The sequence below is a fragment of the Notolabrus celidotus genome, chromosome 9 (genome assembly GCF_009762535.1).
Source record: "Notolabrus celidotus isolate fNotCel1 chromosome 9, fNotCel1.pri, whole genome shotgun sequence".
Lineage (NCBI taxonomy): Eukaryota > Metazoa > Chordata > Actinopteri > Labriformes > Labridae > Notolabrus > Notolabrus celidotus.
Window position 1 is genome coordinate 32,172,347 of NC_048280.1, and position 21,918 is coordinate 32,194,264.

Here is a 21,918-nt window from a genome sequence, read left to right on the forward strand (position 1 = left end):
GACCAGCTGCATCACCCTGAGCAGTGAGGTGTGCATATGTGACTCCGTCCATGACTCCTGCATGCCGAACATTGGGTCCTTCAAAATAAAGATACATATTCAGGGATTTGTTTTTATTTCTTTCCCATGTGTAAAAAACAAACAAACAAACATCCCTCCTTCCTTCTGCTCTTGTAGGAAATGTTGAATAAAAGCGAGTCATCGAGGTTCATCTGTCCATATCACCTGCTGCATCAATCTCCTCCAATATCTACACTGGGTTTGTTGTATTGTCCCTGGCATTATTTTAAAAAAGCTCGTTTATTATCACCAAAAACTAATTTATTTTAAATCTGAATATCCATCTGCCCTCTGTTGACACTTTAACTTCTACTTCATGACCTTTAAATGTTTTGCAATGAATATTAACTCCTGCAGAGAGGTCATGACTTAAAATACATGTGATCCAGTTCCTCACCACATCGGAATGCTTATCATCAGGGTCACGTGACTGTGAAGTTTTTACTTTCGTTTTCTCCCTTAATTTGACCTAATGTGACGCAGTTCAGCTCTTCGTGTTGAAGTTAAGGTAAGAAACACTTTTGAGTGCTTTAAATTCTCTCAGATAGTTTTATTAAAGATTAAAAACAGCTGTGAGCTCACGGTTAGACACTCTGAGCTGCTTTACGAACAGACACTGAGAGACTTCCGCTTATTCAAGACAGAGAGAGAGAGTGTCCGAGTGTTGGCATGCTAGCGTGGTTTGTTCAAAGTCACTCTGTAAACCCAGCAAGCTTTGAATAATTAGCCCCAATGTTGTTTAAAACGGACAAGGTTTTGTTTTTTCTATTTTTTTCTTCTATGAAATGTGTTTTTCTACAACTTAGTCTGTCATGGATTTCTAGGTGGTCTCCATGATAACCTACAACCTGTTTTACTGTAACAGTTTTAATAATAGGATGATGATGCTGTACAGTAAATCCTTTTATTTCTAGAAAGTACAATTTAGTTTATTTCAAAGATCTGTTTATTTGAATTGTTACACATTATATACATAAGATCAATGTGAACAATTAAAGCAAGTGATGTTTCTGTATAAGAAAACACAATAAGTGAATGAACGAAAATAAAAAGGACAATTTGAATGATAGATAAAAAAAAGTATAATTATTATTATCAGCTTATAACACCACGTTATTTTTATACACCCCTAAAGTAACTCTATGATGACTTTCAACTTGTTTGTATCACAGCATCTTGTAATTATAGGGAGTTAATGTAATTCCAGATACACACTTCTTAACATTTCATACTTATTAAAAAAACAAACAAACAAACAGCTCCCATCTACCTGGAATCCCTCATCCAGGCCTACCCTCCCTCCTTCCCACTACGCTCTGCTAATGAAAGGCCTCTAGTGCTACCGTGTCAACAGGGCCTAAGTCACTAGCCGGACTCTTCTCCTCTGTTGTCCCTCATGGTGGAGTGAGGTACCCATGGCCTTTCGTCCTGCAGAGTCCCTCTCTACCTTTAAGAATAGCTAAAGACCCAGCTCTTCCAGGAACACCTACACAGCTACACTTTCCTCCTCTGTAGTCCTCAGTGGTAGAACGAGTTACCCTATTGCAAATATTCTCTGCACTTAATATTAGTGCTTGTGATGATGTTTATGACACCGATATTGATGACGAAGATTGATTTTGTTACTGCAGATAAAAAAAAACAGCTTTCCCTCAAGCAAAAAGACAGCAGCAATTTTGCACGTTAACAGTTCTGGTCATTTATTTCCTGTCCAGCTTAAATTAACGTGAGTCATCTGACTTAAATGAATGTAAAAACTGATAGCTGTTTATTAAGATACCCTTTAAAATAGTGCCAAAGGTATTTGAGTTGTTGATTAATAGAAGTTTTAAAACATTTTTTAAAACAACATTTTCATATCTTTGAGCCAAGACTAGAAAAATATCCTGTGTTGTGACAATTATCACAGCAGTTATATTAAAACGTTTTAATTTAATGTTAAGACTAATTTCACCATTTATTAGATTTAAAATTATTATTGATACTAATTAAATAATGTTAAGTGTCGTATCACCAAACCAGTTATAATGATAGAAAATAATACATACTACGACTACTACTTATAATATTAATGATGAAAATAACAATAACAATAATAAGGAAGAATAATAAGAACAGAGCGGTCAATTTCTCAGAAATATGTGTAATATCGCTGATTATCATTATTACAGCACTGTTTACCATGTAAATCACTTGATTTTTCATATGAGGCTAATTTTAACTTCTTTCTGTACTGTGGCTGAGTGGCTTCATCTTAAAGCCTGACGTGACTTGTTATTTGATTTATTTATTTTTAATATTACGACTTTGCAAAGTAGCTCGTAATGAAAGCTGCTTTTCAATAAACCAAATGAAAAGTGCAACACTTCTCTCCAAAATGTAGAGAGTAAAAAGAAAATATGAATAATAATAGGGACAAATAAAAAATAAACAATAAATCACAACTTCCAAAAAAATACTTTACAAAACAATGACAACTGATTGTTTTTATTTTTCTTCAGCTCATTACAATATTGTCAAAACACACACTCATTTAGATGTTAATTAAATGATTTGACCCGACTCCTAAACAGTGGCAATAGATGTCTTTAAAAGTTTTCTAACTTACTGATGAAGATGAATCAGCAACTCTCTGTGTTTCCTCCACAGCTGAATGTACAAAGTCTCTGTGACTGGATGTGACTCCAGCTGAACTCTGTCACTGTAGTTGTTGTAGAGACAGAGTTCAGCTCACCCAGCAGGGGGCGCTCTGCTATGGATCAGAGTGAGGACACAGAGGAGGGAGCCCCTCCCTCTAAAATCTCACTGTGTGAGGAACATGAAGCTCTGAGGTGAGATCAGGATCTCTAACTGTCCATGACTCTTCTTGGTTTCTGTGCTTACAGTCACTAATAATGTTGTTGGTTTGTATCAGGATGAAGAAGCAGAGACCAGAGTCTCCTGGGCCCAGCTGTGTGTCCATGAAGAGTGACCTGTCTAAAGATCTTGTTATTAACTTCAAAGATGGACCTCCTGCTGATGAAAGGTGAGAATTAGAAACTAAAGTTTATGATCTCCCTCTCCTGAGAAAATACTCGTGTCTCAGCCCAGAGCTTCAGAGTGTTGTATGTCTCATCATTTAATTGTTTCAGCAGTGACACCCCAGAGTTCACCTGTTCAACAGTCACCTGACAAAGAGTTCAGAGATTAGGAACAACATGATAAACCATATCAGAGTGTTTGTGTCTGTGAAAACATCACAGCAGTGATCAGAGCAGCAGCTGACTTTAGAGATGGATCTTCATGAACTGAGGTCATGATGTTTTAAATACAGATCACTCTTATTATTCTCAACTCAACTCAACTTTATTTATAAAGCACTATAAGAACAACAGCAGCTGGACACAAAGTGCTGTACAGAAACATAATGGATAAAAACAAACAATAAAATCCTAAAATCAATAAAAACAATAAGATAAAATAATTTTAAACAATAAAAAATAAAAAAAAATAAAATGGCACTAAAACAAGAGCAGGGTCTCATGCTGAGTCGAAAGCCAGGGAATAAAAATGGGTTTTAAGACGAGTTTTAAAAGTGGACAGTGAGGGGGCTTGTCTGACGGCTAAAGGAAGCTCGTTCCACAGTTTGGAAGCAGCAACAGAAAAAGCCCTATCCCCCCTGAGCTTCCATTTGGACCTTGGTACCTCCAGGAGCAGCTGATCAGCTGATCTGAGGCACCGAGCAGGGGCGTAGAGATGGATCAGCTCAGAGACGTAGGGCGGGGCGAGACCATTTAAAGATTTAAAAACAAATAAAAGAATCTTAAAAAGGACTCTAAAATGCACAGGCAACCAGTGGAGGGAGGCTACAATGGGCGTTATGTGCTCCCTCTTACGTTCTCCAGTTAAGAGGCAAGTGGCTGCATTCTGGACCAACTGGAGACGTGCGAGGGAGGACTGACTGATTCCTAAATAAAGTGCATTGCAGTAATCCAGCCGGGAAGGAAAGGCTTCACCTTTGCCAGCTGCCTAATGTGAAAAAACTGGACTTTACTATAGAGCTGATCTGCTGATCCATCTTACAATCACAACTCTCTGTGTATACAAATGAGTTCAGCCTCAGATTGTAGCCTACTTAAAAATGCTGATGATATGGCACATGTTGGCCTCCTACAGGTAGTGGGCACTATAGGAAAGAGTGTGTATTTTAATCATGAAACTTCACTCAATAGGTGCATCCCAAAGCTCTAAACTTCCATCCTCGCGTCGTTCACTCGCGTCTTAGCACCACCCACCAGAGATGCGAGGAAATGAAACGAGAGGAGAGAGGAGAGAGGAGAGAGGGGATTTGTATTAAGACAAATGAGACGTCCTTTCCTCCGGAGCATCACGTGAAGCAACGTCGGTTTGTGATGACGGCTTTAACAGCTGTTTGTGTCTGCACACATGTTCACTGTAATAACTCTGATAAATATAAACAGTGCTCTGTCTCTGTACTTTCCCTGTTTAACACACACCTGTTTAACACACATGTTCACTGTAATAACTCTGATCAATATAAACAGTAACAGAGCTCTGTCTCTGTGTTTACCTGTTTAACACACACCTGCACATGAAGAGAATCTGCTCTCTGTTTATTCTGTCCTGAAGCATCACGGATCGATTTACCAGTAAAACGACTAATTATTAAATGATTTATTACTTTTTTTAAGTTATATATTTTTGGGGCTTTTGCCTTTATTCGATAGGACAACTGAGGAGAGACAGGAAATGTGGGGAGCAGAGAGCGGGGGAAGACATGCAGGAAATGGTTGCTACTGGGAATCGAACCAGCCACCCCTGCGACGAGGACTGTAGCCTCTGTATGTGGGGCACTTAGACTGCTAGGCCACCAGTGTCCTATTATGTATTAATTTAAGGGAAAATATAAATCATGCACCTCTTTTCAAACCCTGTGCTCATTAAGGATCAGCCTTACAGTGGATATCACAAGTCTACACACCCCTGTAAAAATGCCAGGTTTTGTAATGTAAAAAAATGAGACCAAGATAAATGATGTCAGAACTTTTTCCACCTTTAATGTGACCTATAACGTGCACAATTCAATTTAATGTTTTTTTTTATCTTTTAGGGGGAAGAATCAAAAATAAAAAAATAAAATAATGTGGTTGCAGAAGTGTACACACCCTCTTATAACTGGGGATGTGGCTTTGTTCAGAATAAACAGATCACATTCAAACTCATGACTAATAGTAGTCAGTATACACCTGTCATAATTTAAAGTGACTTTGATTAATCCAAATAAAGATCAGCTGTTCTAGGAGGATTTTCATGGCATCTCCTCAGTTGCATCTTAAAGTAAAAGCCATGGTCCACAGAGAGCTTCCAAAGCATCAGAGGGATCTCATTGTTGAAAGGTATCAGTCAGTAGAAGGGTACAAACATGTTCCAAAGCATTAGATATACCATGGACCACAGTGAAGACGGTCATCATCAAGTGGAGAATATATGGAACAACTGTGACATTACAGAGAACTGGACATCCCTTTAAAACTGATGAAAAGACCAGAAGAAAACTGATCAGGGAGGCTCCCAAGAGGCCTACAGCAACATTAAAGGAGCTGAAGGGATTTCTGACCAGTACTGGCTGTGTACTACATGTGACAACATCTCTCCTATTCTTCATATGTTTCAGCTATGGGTAGGGTGGCAATACGGAAGACTTTTCTTATAAAGAAAAACATCCAAACCCGGCAAAATGTTTCAAAAACATACATGAAGGCTCCACAAAGCATCAAATGTTTTATGGTCTGATGAAATCAAAGTTGAACTATTGGGCCATAATTGTAAAAGGTATGTTTGTCATAAAAACAACACTGCACATCACATAAAGAACACCAGACCCACAGAGAAGCATGGTGGGGGCAGCAACATGCTTTGGTGCTGTTTTACTTCAGCTGGAACCAGGGCCTTAGTCAAGGTGGAGGGAAGTATGAACAGTTACAAACACCAGTCAGTTTAACACAAAACCTCCAGACCTCCATTAGAAAGATGAAGAGGAATTTCACCTTTCAATACGACAGTAAAACTAAAGCATACATCCAAATCAACAACAGCATGGCTTCACCAGAAGAAGATTAAAGTTTTGGAATAGCCCAGCCAGAGTCCAGACCTGAATCCAGTTGAATATCTGTGGGGTGGTCTGAAGAGGGCTGTGCACAGGAGATGCCCTCACTATCTGATGGATTTGAAGCTTTTTTGTAAAGAAGAATGGGCAAATATCACCACGTCAAGATGTGTCATGCTAATAGAGTCCTACAGAAAAAGACTGAGTGCTGTAATACAATCAAAAGGTGCTTCAACAAAGTATTAGTTAAAGGGTGTGTACACTTATGCAACCACATTATTTTATTTATTTATTCTTCCCCCGAAAAGATTTTTAAAAAAAAACATGAAATTGAATTGTGCACGTTATAGGTCACATTAAAGGTGGAACAAGTTCTGACATGATTTATCTTGGTCTCATTTTTTTACATCACAAAACCTGGCATTTTAACAGGGGTGTGTAGACTTTTGCTATCCACTCTATATGAAACTGTATTAACCTTACAGGAAATATAACAAGCGTTTTTACTAACGGACAAACTTTACTGTCAGACTTTTATTCTCTTTCCTCTTTCATGATGAAAACGAGAACAAACGGGGAAACTAACAGGAGAAATAACTGATCATTTTTTTTTTTTTTTTTTTTTTTTTCTTTTTTTCTTAAAAGTAAAGCAGGCAGAGTAAAGAGAAATAAGGCCATGTAAGAGAGAAAGATGCAGAAACAGTGAAAAGGGAGGGATGGATGATGGAGGGAGACAAGGTTGGAAGCAGTGGAGGGCAGTTTGTGAAATCTATTGTTTCTCAAACTGGAAGGGGAAGCTGGTTTTGTTTTGCTGCGGGGCACACGGAGTGTTGAGAAACAGGAAGCCAGGGGACCTGCCCATCCTCGCGGACAGCTGGTGCCCTTCGATAGCTGTTCCCCCACTTCCTGTTAGCTACAAACAATGGTTCCCACCCTGATCCAGGCCACCTGGAAACCAACCTAAGAGACCAATCTCCACATAGTCTCATCTTGAAGGTATTAATGATTCACAGATCTGTTGATGACTACAGATACAACTATTTGGAAGAGCTGCATGTTTCCTCTGACTAGGGTCATAACTGATATCTCTCTTTCAATATATTTATTCTTAAATAAAAATTTCACAAATACACAAAAACCCCACAAAGAAAATAAACCCATAATGCTCACAGAAAACATTATCAAAACAAAGCAAAACAAGACAAAAAAAAATTAAAATAAAAGACAAATTTTTCTTTCACAGTGTTAGTACATGCAGCAAACACAACCTGAAACATGTATTGTATACATTTAACATTTTAATGTGATACATTTGATACCCCTATAACTGATCATTAATATATATTTTATCCATGATATTAGACTCTATTACTCTATTTCATTAGACAGTGAATCTGACAAAAACAATCAGATATAACATAATCCACCCTCTGTTATATTGAATTTATGATTTTGCTTTTATGTTCAGTATTTTGTGTTTAAAACTCACATGAAACACTTTTCAATCTTAGCTCATCACACACAGACTGTTTACAAACCGAAGCGTAGTTATGATCTGTCTCAGGGCACCCTTAGTGACTGTTTTAAGGTCTGTCCTTTTTCTAGAAGTCCGAGCCGCTGCAGCGTCTAATCAGTGAGAGGTAATCGATTAGAGGGCGTGTCAGTCAGAGAAAAGACTTCTGCAAAGTTTGCTCTGGTGTTTCCTCGATTATCGCTCCTCCGATCAGTCTCCTCCATCCTCTCTCCTCCAGCAGAGTTTAGAGCTTTGGGACACCACTTAAAATGGCAGGTCAGTAACTACTTCCGGTTTGGCGGAGGAGCAAGGAGAGAGGAGACTGAAGTTAAGAGCTTTGAGACGCACCCCAGGACTGGTGTCTGTGGACTCCTCTGGAGGTAAACATTAGTAAAACTAAAGAAATGGTTGTGTCTGGTAAACATTTTTGACCCATGCCAAACTCACAATCATGGGACAACCTGTAATAGAGGTCAATTGTTTTACATGTTTGGGCCCCTTCAGTGATAGCTACATGTACCTCAAATTCAAAGATAATACAGATGATGTTTCTAAAAGCGCAATGCAGAGGCTACACATACTCAGGAAGGGAAATGATTTTGGGGTCAGACAAGAGATTCTTGAAATGGTGTACAAGAATCTGATAGAAAGTGTTTTGTCTTTCAACATGGTCACATGGTACGGGCTCTTGGACGTCAAATGTAAAGGGAAACTGACAAGTGTCAATACAGCCAGTAAGTTCATTGGGGAACCACAGATGTCACTTGGTGACAGACTGAACTCTAAAAAGAAAGTCCTTAACATTACAGGTCACCTGTTCCATCCATTGTACTCCCAGTTTGCATTGCTCACATCAGGTCGGTGCTTCAGACTGCCACAAGACACTAAAATCTCTATAAACTAATTTGTCTAAAGAGAAATGTAATGACTAAATTCAAAAATATAAACCTCACACTCACTGTCACTCAAATACTGAAGAACTGCTTACAGTCACTGATGATGATGTTTGTTTGTATCAGGATGCTGAGGAAGAGACCAGAGTCTCCTGGACCCAGCTGTGTGTCCATGAAGAGTGACCTGTCTAAAGATCTTGTTATTAACTTCAAAGATGGACCTCCTGATGATGAAAGGTGAGAACTAGAAACTAAAGTTTATGATCTCCCTCTCCTGAGAATTACTCATGTCTCACCCCAGAGCTTCAGAGTGTTGTAGGTCTCATCATTTGATTGTTTCAGCAGTGACATCACAGAGTTCACCTGTTCAACAGTCACCTGACAAAGAGCTCAGAGATTAGGAACAACATGATAAACCATAACAGAGTGTTTGTGTCTGTGAAAACATCACAGCAGTGATCAGAGCAGCAGCTGACTTCAGAGATGGATCTTCATGAACAGAGGTCATGATGTTTAAATACAGCTCACTCTTTTTATTCTCTGTGGATACAAATGAGTTCAGACTGTAGGCCTCAGATTGTAGCCCACTTATACATGTAGGCTTTCCTGTGAACATCCTGATAACTTTTCCAGAGCAAAGACATTTTGATAATATATAGCTTTAGGCCTCATTCTGAATGCTGACAGCAGCAACTTGGTCAGCCAACAGGCAGCCTGAGTGAACACCATGAGGGCACAAGCTGGAGATGTGTCACAGTCATCAAGGTTTCCCAAAGAATAGAGCCGCTAATCCTTTTTGGCATCTAAAATGAAGATAACACTGCACATATAGTTTTTTTTTTTTTTTACCTTTCTTCTATGTTTAAAAAATAGTAGTGTTTTGATTTTGAAATCAATGAAGTATCCCAAATTATTGCAATGATGCTAAATTTAAAGGGTCTTTTATTTTGAAAAGACGAATCAGATTGAGAATGATTGACAGGATTAAACCATGACGTTTTCCACTATCGGTCTAAACTGAAATTAGTCAGTGGAAACTGGGATTTTTGAATTATTCTCTCTTTGAAAATATCTAAAATCATCATTTATTCAGAAAATGTAAAATTTGTGTTTCCGCGCTATTACCTTAATGCCTGTTCTAAACGCACACAACAGAATACAGTTGAGGGTGCCTTGACCTCAGTCTGATTTGGCTCTTTTTTCTGGCTCTCCCTCGCCACCAGCCTCCTCCTCCTCTCTCTCCTCATTTCGTTTTTTAAAATAAACAGCTATAGACCGCTTCATTTGTGGAAATAGTGAAACGCTTGTTGTGGAGTTCTGTCTGTCTTTGGTGTGCGCTGCGCGTGTGCGCTGCGCGTGCGCGACGGCGCTCTCTCTTCAGAACAGGAGAGAGTGCAAGTGGAGGACACTAACTACGCCAGTGAAAAAGAGAGCAACTTTGAACCACAATGCCTAATACAGTGCCTGCGTTAAAGGATTCATTCATGCACTCACATGAATGCGACCAGATGAAATTCTTACTCGCAAACGCTGAAACAAAGGTCGCAGTCTCGAGCCCTGGCCTTCCCTGAAGATTTGTGTTCAGCGTGTTTAGGTTGGCTGTCATGTCTACCATAAAGTGCAGCTTTTCCAGCCACTCTGGCTGTTCCAGCTCAAAAAAGATGAGCCCTTTGCTGCTCAGGAAAGTTTGCACCTGTTCCAGACATACGGCAAAGTGTTTCAGAACCTCCCCTCTGGACAGCCACCGGACTTTGTTATGCAGCAGGAGATCAGAGGTCTCCACCTCGTCCAGTAACGAACGGAACTGACAGTTATTTAAACCTTTTGCCATTATTTTAGTGACACTCTGAATGACATCATTACCTCTGTGCATTACAATAAAAAAAAAAAAAAACTAGGCTACTTAAATTGATTACTCATCATTTATTGTCCAAAGCCACACGGAGCCACAGCATAAGGATGACAGAGCTGCATGCAGCTCCAGAGCCGCGGGTTGCTGACCCCTGTGTTAGACAAACATTCCAGTCACACATCCTTTGAATACAGCTGTATATATCTTTCATAAGTCTTGGTACTTTGTGTTACAGCCAACATAAAAATAAAGTCAAAATTAGTACTAGTAAAAATAACAGGTGTTATTGTTTAAAAGCACATGGCATTTAAAACTGTTGAGTATTTTTTGACTAATTAGACTCTCAGGTAATGAAAACTCTGATGAACTGTTCATGTTGAGTTGATCCAGCATTGACATCAACAGTACACAGGCAGTAGAGTGCAGTGCAATGCCAAGTCATTTCTGTCAGACCATCCCTCTGGCCTGGTGTTTGTCCCAGAAGATGAAGCTGAGGGGTATGTTACTTCATCATATTTCTAGATACATTTTTAATTTATTCTTACCTACAGGAGTTGCTCTTGTCAGTAACCAAGCCCACCTTCACCAGACCACCACAGGTCATTCTCTCTGATCCACCACCATCTTAATCTTTCAGCAGCTTCTGATGTGATCTTGATGGTTCAGAGATGTTCAGCACTGTGTCTGCTTTGCAGGGTGTTCAGCCAACAAAGACTTTATATCCAGAATCCATGAACTGTGCATCTGTTGTTTATCTCTGCCTGAGACACAGCTTTGACATCCTCTGTCAGAAGACCCTCTTTGTCTCCTTGAACTCCTCAGTCTGTTTTTCTTAAGGTCCAATCAGCTCAAACAAGGTCACCAAGGGTTCTGGCCTTGTTAATGTTGGTGACATGATGCTTTTAGACCACCTACCTCCATGCCCTGTAATTGTATTGCTTTGTCATGAGCTCTTAAAACTTGATGTTTTCTCTCCAGAGTTCAGCAGAGCTCAGAGGACCTCAGTGATCAGCCAGACCAGCAGCATCAAACAGATCTGGACTCCATATTTCCGGTATGTTCAACACGTTTTTACAAAAACAACAATAATGATTTAATGCTGAATCGTCATTCTGTTTCCACCAGCTGGACTCTAAAATGAGATGAATCACATGATGTGTTCTGACAGTTTAAACTTCATATGCAGTGTCTCTTTCTGTTCCAGCTGCTGGAGGAGAACATCATCACCTTTGTGAAGAAGGAGCTAAAGAGAGTCCAGAGGGTTCTGAGATCAGATAACCCAGCATGCTTTGAGGGTCAGAGTGAGGATGGGGAGGTTTTAGATGGTGAGGATGAAGAGCAGAGGAGGAGCAGCAGAGATGCTTTTCTGAAGATCACTCTGCAATTCCTGAGGAGAATGAAGCAGGAGGAGCTGGCCGACTGTCTGCAGAGCAGTAAGAGGAATTTAACTTATTAAACATGATAGAGTGAGGAAATAGAGGTTTATGAATATTTCTAAACTGTAGTTAATATGACTCATACATATTTATCAGATCACAGGATGTTTGTCCTTCACTGATAGGAAAGAAAAGTTCTTCTGTACCGCTCAACCCCTCTGGATTTACATCTGGATGTTAGATCCACTCTTTGGATCTGATATCATTATAGATGTCATTTTAAATTCATATCAGCTTCTACTATCACGTACAAATATTAACTTTTGGCAATGACACAGCAAAGGCAAAGAATGCATTCAAGATCTTCATAAAGACAATGGGCCTCATTCACTAATAAATGCATAGAAATGTTCTTACTCTGCACATAAAACAAGTGCATACTCAAAATCACCATCGGATTCATGACACTTGCATACCTGTCAATTTTGTTCTGACCACCTTGCATATATTAGTGAATCAAAATAATTCTAAACATATTTTACCCATTTTTGTAAGTATAATAAAAAAAGCATCAGTAGCAGCAGGTTAATTAATAACATCACAGGAAACAGAGCCACATGTGCCTGTAGCAAGGCTAAGACCAGCTAAATTAAGTATGAAGCAACAGTTTAATTACATCCGGGGACAGTGGGGGTTGTGAGTCTTTGACACCTGCATTTTGGGGGTCGCGGCCTGAAAAGTTTGGGAACCCATGTTATAGCGCACCTCTTGGGGGGTTTCAGGATTCGCAAATGGAGTCATAAGCCAGGTTTTAAGGCCATATCCCCGGCCTCCTTAACACAACAACATTTTAACATAAGGAGGATAGAGACTTTAGATAAAAAAAACTATGACATAATTATGCTCACCGACAAGCCAAATGTTTCTTAGAGCTCCTGCCTCTAATCGCATCCCCACAGTACTGTTGTTTAAAATGAATGTGAGATCTGTGGTCAACTAGTGTCACTTGATGGATGATCTAAAACCAAAATGAAGAAGAAGAAAGGTACTTTATAAATCCCCAGGGGGGAAATTCAAATTTTTCACTCATGCTATTTTTGGACATGCTACACATACAGTTTATTTTGGTATATACATACAAATGCACACACATGCAGCGAACATGCTTAGGGAGAGATGTCAGAGTGAGGATACTGCCGTCAACCAGCGCACCCAGAGCAGTTGGGGGTTCGGTGCCTTGCTCAAGGGCACCTCGGCAGTGCCCAGGCAAGTGAACCAGCACCTCTCCAGCCACCAGTCCACTTGCCAAACTTCGTCCATACTGGGACTGGAACTGGCAACCCTGTGGTTCGCAAGCCAAGACCCTGTGGACTGAGCTACTGCCGCCCCAATGAGACAAGTATTTGAACAAGAACAGGACATCAAATGTACAGAGGAAGGATTTAAAGGTCCCACACAAGCTTTCTCTGTGTTCAATCTGGACTCATACATTTCAAAGTCCTAAACAAGGTTCATTTTCTAAGGCTAAGTTGTCTTGAATGTTTCCCCGAGCAGAGGCCAAATGTAACAGATGCCATATACTGTAACTTCATGAAACTTAAGTCACACGTTCTGTTTGTTCTCAAAGTTATCAAATCGCTGGAAGAACTACAACTGTACTTTAGGACCATGTCCAACATATGAAGAGTTAATGTTAAAAACTGTCCTCTGACTGGAATAATGAGTGGCCCTCAGGGACATCATGTCTTTTCTCCATTGGAAATCCGATCATACCCCCTCTGACTCTCAGTGGCTTCAAGATGTCTGTTTTTACTTAAACTGGGAAAAAGAGGGACGAGCTGAGAGGTAGTTCAGAGAAGTTCTTCGAAAAATGGCAACCCTTTATAAAACATTTCAACTCTTTGGAGAAATTATTATTATTTTTGTGAACCGACAAGTAAATATTTGTAGAACATGCACTAATTGATACAAAATTTAATTCAGTAAATATTTTTATAAACCCAATCATGGTTTATATGTTACTTTCATATTCAGGAACTAATGCTGCAGTGTGCCAACGTAGACTGAAGTCTAACCTGAAGGAGAAGTTCCAGTGTGTGTTTGAGGGGATCGCTAAAGCAGGAAACGCGACTCTTCTGAATCAGATCTACACAGATCTCTACATCACAGAGGGAGGGACTGGAGAGGTCAATGATGAACATGAGGTCAGACAGATTGAAGCAGCATCCAGGACACCACACAGAGCAGAAACAACCATCAGACAAGAAGACATCTTTAAAGGCTCACCTGGAAGAGATAAACCAATCAGAAGAGTGCTGACAAAGGGAGTGGCTGGCATCGGGAAAACCGTCTTAACACAGAAGTTCACTCTGGACTGGGCTGAAGACAAAGACCACCAGGACATCCAGTTCACATTTCCCTTCACTTTCAGAGAGCTGAATGTGTTGAGAGAGAGAACGTTCAGCTTGGTGGAACTTGTTCATTACTTCTTTACTGAAACCAGAGAAGCAGGACTTTGCAGGTTTAAGGAGTTCCAGGTTCTCTTCATCTTTGACGGTCTGGATGAGTGTCGACTTCCTCTGGACTTCACAAACAATCAGATCCTGACTGATGTCACAAAGTCCACTTCAGTGGATCGTCTGCTGACAAACCTCATTGGGGGGAACCTGCTCCCCTCTGCTCGACTCTGGATAACCACTCGACCTGCAGCAGCCATTCAGATCCCTTCATGGTGTGTTGACATGGTGACAGAGGTCAGAGGGTTCACTGACCCTCAGAAGGAGGAGTACTTCAGGAAGAGGTTCAGAGACCAGGAGCAGGCCAGCAGAATCATCTCCCATATCAAGACATCTCGAAGCCTCCACATCATGTGCCACATCCCGGTCTTCTGCTGGATCACTGCTACAGTTCTGGAGGATGTGCTGAAGACCAGAGAGGGAGGAGAGCTGCCCAAGACCCTGACTGAGATGTACATCCACTTCCTGGTGGTTCAGTCCAAACTGAAGAGCATCAAGTACGATGGAGGAGCTGAGACAGATCCACTCTGGAGTCCAGAGAGCAGGGAGATGATCGAGTCTCTGGGAAAACTGGCTTTTGAGCAGCTGCAGAAAGGAAACCTGATCTTCTTTGAGTCCGACCTGACAGAGTGTGGCATCGAGATCAGAGCAGCCTCAGTGTACTCAGGAGTGTTCACACAGATGTTTAGAGAGGAGAGAGGACTGTACCAGGACAAGGTGTTCTGCTTCATCCATCTGAGCGTTCAGGAGTTTCTGGCTGCTCTTCATGTCCATCTGACCTTCACCAACTCTGAACTCAACCTGATGTCAGAAGAAGAACAAACAACCTCCATGATGTCTGGAACAAGAGAAAACAAACCTACAGAGGAACGTCTCTATCAGAGTGCTGTGGACCAGGCCTTACAGAGCCCAAATGGACACCTGGACTTGTTCCTCCGCTTCCTCCTCGGCCTCTCACTAGAGACCAATCAGAATCACTTACGAGGTCTGCTGACACAGACAGGAAGTAGCTCACAGACTAAAACAGAAACAGTCGAGTACATCAAGAAGAAGATCAGTGAGAATCTGTCTGCAGAGAAAAGCATCAACCTGTTCCACGGTCTGAATGAACTTAATGATCGATCTCTAGTGGAGGAGATCCAACAGTACATGAGATCAGGACGTCTCTCCACAGATGAACTGTCTCCTGCTCAGTGGTCAGCTCTGGTCTTCATCTTACTGTCATCAGAGAAAGATCTGGACATGTTTGACCTGAAGAAATACTCTGCTTCAGAGGATGGTGTTCTGAGGCTGCTGCCAGTGATCAAAGCCTCAAATAAAGCTCTGTATGTACACACACAACTATAAATCATAAACCATGTTTTTCTTCACTCTGAAGAACACACTTCTCTTCATAATGACTTTCTTTTGTGTACCCCTCACTGTTCTTCAGGTTAAGTATCTGTAACCTCTCAGAGAGAAGCTGTGAAGCTCTGTCCTCAGTCCTCAGCTCACAGTCCTCTAGTCTGAGAGACCTGGACCTGAGCAACAACTACCTGCAGGATTCAGGAATCAAGCTGCTGTGTGAGGGACTGAAGAATCCTCACTGTCGACTGGAAACTCTCAGGTTAGTACAGAACTGTGTGAAAAGGAAAACCTCTACTATGATATTATTTTATCATCTAGTTATTCACTTTACGTTTTATGATCCCCTTCAGGCTGAGTATCTGTAACCTCTCAGAGAGAAGCTGTGAAGCTCTGTCCTCAGTCCTCAGCTCACAGTCCTCTAGTCTGAGAGAGCTGGACCTGAGCAACAACGACCTGCAGGATTCAGGAGTCAAACTGCTGTGTGAAGGACTGAGGAGTCCTTACTGCAGTCTGGAAACTCTCAGGTTAGTACAAAACTGTGTGTAAAGGACAACCCTCTACTATGATATTATTTTATCATCCAGTTATTCACTTTCCGTTTTATGATCCCTCTTCAGGCTGAGTTACTGTAACCTCTCAGAGAGAAGCTGTAGAGCTCTGTCCTCAGTCCTCAGCTCACAGTCCTCTAGTCTGAGAGAGCTGGACCTGAGCAACAACGACCTGCAAGATCCAGGAGTCAAACTGCTGTCTGCTGGATTAAAGACTCAGCACTGCAGTCTGGAAACTCTAAGGTTGGTGTGCAGTTGTACGGAAATTCTGACCACACAGGCATCAATTTTCTTAATGAATCTATTAATTTTTAAGACGTGGATATACAGTAGATATCAAAAGTCTACACACCCCTGTAAAAATGCCAGGTTTTTAAAAAAAATTAAGACCAAGATAAATCACGTCAGAACTTTTTCCACCTTTAATGTGACCTATAACATGAACAATTCAATTGAAAAAAAATATTAGCTTCCGGGTCACGTATGGAGTAGACGTGTTTTCCTCGAGCTCCCACCTGAAGATCCTGAAAATGGCAACGAAAGCAACCAAAAAGAAATGCGATTTGCTGGCACCACTTATCACCAAGGATAACATGGCGGCCCTCACAAAGCTACTTGAGGAGCATAAAACGGCCCTCTCTGCAGAGTTTAAATCAGCCATAACACCACTGGAGGCGAAACTGGACTTTGTCCAGACAACGGTCACAGACCACGGACACCGTATTACCTCACTCGAGGAGAATGCTGACGAACTCAGCGATAAACTGGAAGTACTGGAAGCTAAATGCGCGGCTATGGAAGATAGCTATAACAAGCTAAAGGCTAAAACCATCGACCTCAAGTCAAGTAGCCGCCGCAATAATATAAGGATAGTTGGCCTCCCTGAGTCGATTGAGGGTACGCAACCCACGGCCTTCCTCTCTGAACTATTGAAGGAGATTCTCGGCGAAGAGATTCTCCCCAAAGCTCCGGAGCTTGACCGTGCCCACAGAGCCCTTGTAGCCAAGCCAGCCCAGGATCCAGGCCCAGAGTGGTAATTGCACGCATTCATGACTACCAAACCAAGGCGGCGATCGTCCAGGAAGCCCGAAAGAGGAGAGGTCAGCTTTCTTACCAAGGGAAACCTGTTGCAATCTTCGAGGACTACTGCCCCGAGATAATCGAGCAACGCATGGCCTACCGGGAGGTGATGTCAAGGCTGTACCAACAAGGCTGCAAACCATCGCTCCTGTACCCAGCTAGGCTACGGATCTCGACCAGAGATGGAAGGAAAAGGTTCTTCACTTCGGTGGAGGACGCCACAACCTTCCTGAAGATGCACCGTGGAGACAAATCGCAATCTTCAAATGGGGAATAGTGTTGATTTTCACGACGGCAGCCGCTGTCCGGGTTTACATATGGCTACCTCTGTTTGTTACCTTAGCATAACTAGCTAGTGTTCATAGCAACAGTGTCTTACTGCGTTCGTATTTTCAGCTTAATCACAGCATAATGACTGTAGAGTACTACTTCTTTCATACGAATTCAACATATATGTTCAAACTGTTGTTAAAACTGTGGTAATAGCTTCGCCGGCTAACACGGGGCCTACTTGGTTTGTTTACATCACGGACTCCGTTGCATAGCAACCACGCCATGCACCCACCAACCCCCTGCCGGTTTTGCAGACAAACTACCTTACACAGGACTGAGCCTGGACTCCTTCTGACAATTTTGTTACATGCTGTGATGCACATTGGTTATATATCAGTATTAATATATCGTTCTAATCTTATATGCCCATAACTCCCTCACTCATAGCATAGCGAAAACTGAGCCAAGGCTGTCTTATTGCAGATACTCTTATTTTATTTATTTGTTCTAATTACTATTTTTACTATTATTTCATCTATGTTTTTATTTATTTCTACCGAACTAGAATCATTCAAAGCATGTTTAACGACTCCCAGTCGCAGCTAGAGGGTGAAATCTAACTTTTTTGTGGCGGGTCAGCCAGATAAGGTCATTGACGTGTAGTGACAAGTTTGAGAATGAAGAGAGCTAAGCGAAGTATCGCGTGGGATCGCAGCCAAAATTGACTGGTATTTTTAACTGTTAATACTTCGTTCCACCTTGACCAAGGCCCCGATTCCAGCTGAGGAAAAACAGCCCCAAAGCATGTTGCTGCCCCCACCATGCTTCTCTGTGGGTATGGTGTTCCTTATGTGATGTGCAGTGATGTTTTTACACCAAACATACCTTCTGGAATTATGGCCAAAAAGTACAACTTTGGTTTCATCAGACCATAAAACATTTCCCACGTGCTTTTGGGAGACTTCATGTGTGTTTTTGAAACATTTCGCTGGGCTTGGATGTGTTTTTTTGTAAGAAAATGCTTTCTTCTTGCCACCCTACCCATAGCTAAAACATATGAAGAATAGGAGATCAAATCAAAGTCACTTTAAATTTTGACAGGTGTATACTGACTACTATTGGCATGAGTTTGAATGTGATTGGTTAATTCTGAACACAGCAACATCCACATTTATAAAAGGATTTGTACACTTGTGCAACCGCATTATTTTAGTTTTTTGTTTTTATTCTTCCGCCTAAAATATTTTAATATTTGTTCATATTATAGGTCACATTAAAGGTGGAAAAAGATCTTACATGATTTATCTTGGTCTCTTGGTCTTTTTTACATCACAAAACCTGGCATTTTTACAGGGGTGTCTAGACTTGTGATATACACTGTATATATTCTGTTGATCACGGCATGTTATAGTTTTAACTATGTGTGTGTGTGTGTGTGTGTGTGTGTGTGTGTGTTTGTGCGTGTGTGCGCGCGCACGTGTGCATGTGTAGCTTGTCAGGCTGTCTGATCACAGAGGAGGGCTGTGCTTCTCTGGCCTCAGTTCTTAGCTCCTCTCATCTGAGAGACCTGGAGCTGAGCTACAATCATCCAGGAGAACCTGGAGAGACGCTGCTGACTGCTCAACTGAAGGATCCACAGTGCAAACTGCAGACACTTAGGTACAGACAGACAGACTGAGTGCTTGTGTGTATTTTACTGATAGCAATTAGATGTAGTATTTATATCAACATGAAAACATTTATCAGAAAGAGGGTCTGTAAAAGCTGCTTCTGTTTCTTCCTCCAGGTTGGACCATGGTGGACCGCACAGACTCAGAGCTGGTCTGAAGAAATGTGAGTGTGATTAAGTTTGATTTGTTCAAACACAGCCGCACAAAGACGAGTTTAAATCAGGATCTAGTTTTTGTTTGTTTTTGTAAATTTAAATATTGTAGAATTAAGATGATTTAAAATTTACAAACTGTGCACAGAAGTCCAACAAAAATAAAAGATACATTTTGTTTGGGTTCATTATTTTTAAAATAATCTCAGTTTAAAATTATAGTTGTGAACTTTTAGCTTAACGTGACCTCTGAGGATAGAACATTTTGAGACAGTGGATGGTTCACAGCATCTTTGTGCTGCAGTTTTATTAGAGATACTTCATTCAGAGCATGAGTTTGATGATTTGGATCTCTGTTCATCTCAGACTGAACTGTTAACAAGATTTTAATTTATTATACTTGGATTATTAATTTCAAATACTGTTTATTATCATATATCATATCATCAACATCATATCATATATTACATTATTATTGTTTACTACAACTGATCATGGTACTATTTGGTACTTTGGTACTTTTTACGATTCTCTTTATCTTCATACATTCATATTACATAACCAATTTTGATTATTTATTTATATTGCTTAATCTGTCATAACCAAATCATAATCACACCATGTTAACCTGTCACTAATGAATCATTTTAATACTGCCGGTTATTACCACTATTTAAACAATTTTTAACATTTCTATACATCTTTAATTTGTATTATTTCTTCATGTATTTTCATTTTTATTTTTACTTATTTAAACTTATTCTCGATTATACTTGTGTTTGGGTTGCTGCAACAACCAAATTTCTGCCCGGGGATCAACAAAGTAATATCTTATCTTATTACATTATTCAGAGCTGAATATGAAATGTAAGGTCGATTGGCTCTCAGTAACTGTCAGTAAACAGAAGGTAACCTGCAGCTGTGTTTGTCTCGTTCTCTCCATCAGACGCCTGTGAGCTGGAACTGGACACAAACACAGTGAACAGAAACCTCAAACTGTCTGACAACAACAGGAAGGTGACACGTGTGAAGGAGCCTGAGTCATATCTTGATCATCCAGACAGATTTGACTTCTGGCGTCAGGTGCTGTGTATGACTGGTCTGACTGGTCTAACTAGTCGCTGTTACTGGGAGGTCGAGTGGAAAGGAAGGGTTGATATATCAGTGACTTACAGAGGAATTATCAAGAAAGGAAACAATGATGGATGTTTGTTTGGACAGAATGATCACTCCTGGGCACTGCTTTGCTCTGATGTTAGAGGTTACTCTGTCTGGCACAATAACAAAAGAACAAACATCTCCTCCTCTGTCTCTAACAGAGTAGGAGTGTATGTGGACCATCCTGCTGGCACTCTGTCCTTCTACAGCGTCTCCTCTGACACACTGATCCACCTCCACACCTTCAAAACCACGTTCACTGAACCTCTGTATCCTGGGTTTGGGCTTGGGCTTGGGCATGGGTTTAGGCTCTGGTCTGGTCCCTCATCAGATCTGAGGTTTCTGTTGCTTGGAGGAGCACTGCTGACTGAAGATCAGCTGACTCTGTCCTCTCTGTGAAGCAGATCAGTCTTAAACTATTGAGTTAGTCTGATTTCATCTATTTGACTCTGAACTTTTATCACATGAACAGAGAATGCTCAGTGATTTGTAACATCTTTAAGAAATAACATCTGTTTTTTTGTATTTCATTTATATCTTGAATAATATCACATATTTCATCAAAATCTTGACTATGTTGAGGGCACATATTGTATTACTTCTGCCTTTAGGTGGTTTTTAACATCTTCAGTATGTTTATGTTTATGTTTATTTATTTGCACAATTAAAAGAAAATACATACAAAAAAATAGCAAAGATAAATAATAGAATGTGTAGGAAAAGGCAGAAAACTCAGAGGGCTTATTTGAAGCCTCCACCCAAATAGTGTTCTAATATAAAAAATGAATTAAAAAATACTATTCAGGTGTTCATCAGCTGGTCTATTTAGGGCATCACACCTGTCCGCCACCTCTCAACCAGGGCCAGCTCATCTTCATCACACCACTGTCTTACTGTACAGACTGTACAGCACCTTAAAGCTTGATTGTAGCTTTGGTTAGATGATAAACTGTGTTTTATTATTCAGTGCAAGAACTTGTATAATGTCAAACTTGTATCATAATCTAATCATATTTTTTTTCTAATGTAAATAATAAAAACTATATTTACCTAAGTGAAACTGTTTCCTTACTGAATGACTGCAGGGTTCCCACACGTCCTGGAATACCTGAAAAACCTGGAAAACAGTTGACCAGTTTTCCAGTACTGGTACACACCTGGAAAATGGGAGAAAAAGTAAAATGTCCTGGAAAATCACGTATTGTCCTGGAAAATGTTTCTAACACGAATGCATGTAACCTGACCCTATTAAAAAAACACATCCCCATTCATTGAAAGTTGAGCGCACGCTGTGCTGGAAAAGACAGTGACACTGCGCAACTTTTTTCCCATCTTTTCTCCCTCACTTGGTCATAATCATGCATTCACAGAAAA

The 21,918-nt window shown here is 40.6% G+C and overlaps 1 protein-coding gene across 2 annotated transcripts; it reads left to right on the top strand.

Moving 5' to 3' along the window:
• Window positions 1-268: 268 nt before the first annotated feature.
• Window positions 269-21,598, top strand: LOC117819435 (NACHT, LRR and PYD domains-containing protein 12-like). Of its 2 annotated transcripts, XM_034692800.1 has the most exons (13): window positions 269-568; window positions 2,710-2,891; window positions 2,975-3,085; window positions 8,699-8,809; window positions 11,403-11,478; window positions 11,629-11,857; window positions 13,835-15,641; window positions 15,749-15,922; window positions 16,014-16,187; window positions 16,281-16,454; window positions 19,056-19,223; window positions 19,351-19,397; window positions 20,333-21,598. In XM_034692800.1, exons 2-13 carry the CDS (start codon window positions 2,815-2,817, stop codon window positions 20,941-20,943), a joined length of 3,759 nt encoding a protein of 1,252 aa, XP_034548691.1. In that variant the 5' UTR covers window positions 269-568; window positions 2,710-2,814; the 3' UTR covers window positions 20,944-21,598. The 2 variants fall into 2 exon arrangements, with proteins under 2 accessions (XP_034548691.1, XP_034548692.1); XM_034692801.1 differs by lacking the exon at window positions 269-568 and having other exon boundaries at window positions 2,561-2,891.
• The last annotated feature ends 320 nt before the right edge of the window (window positions 21,599-21,918 follow it).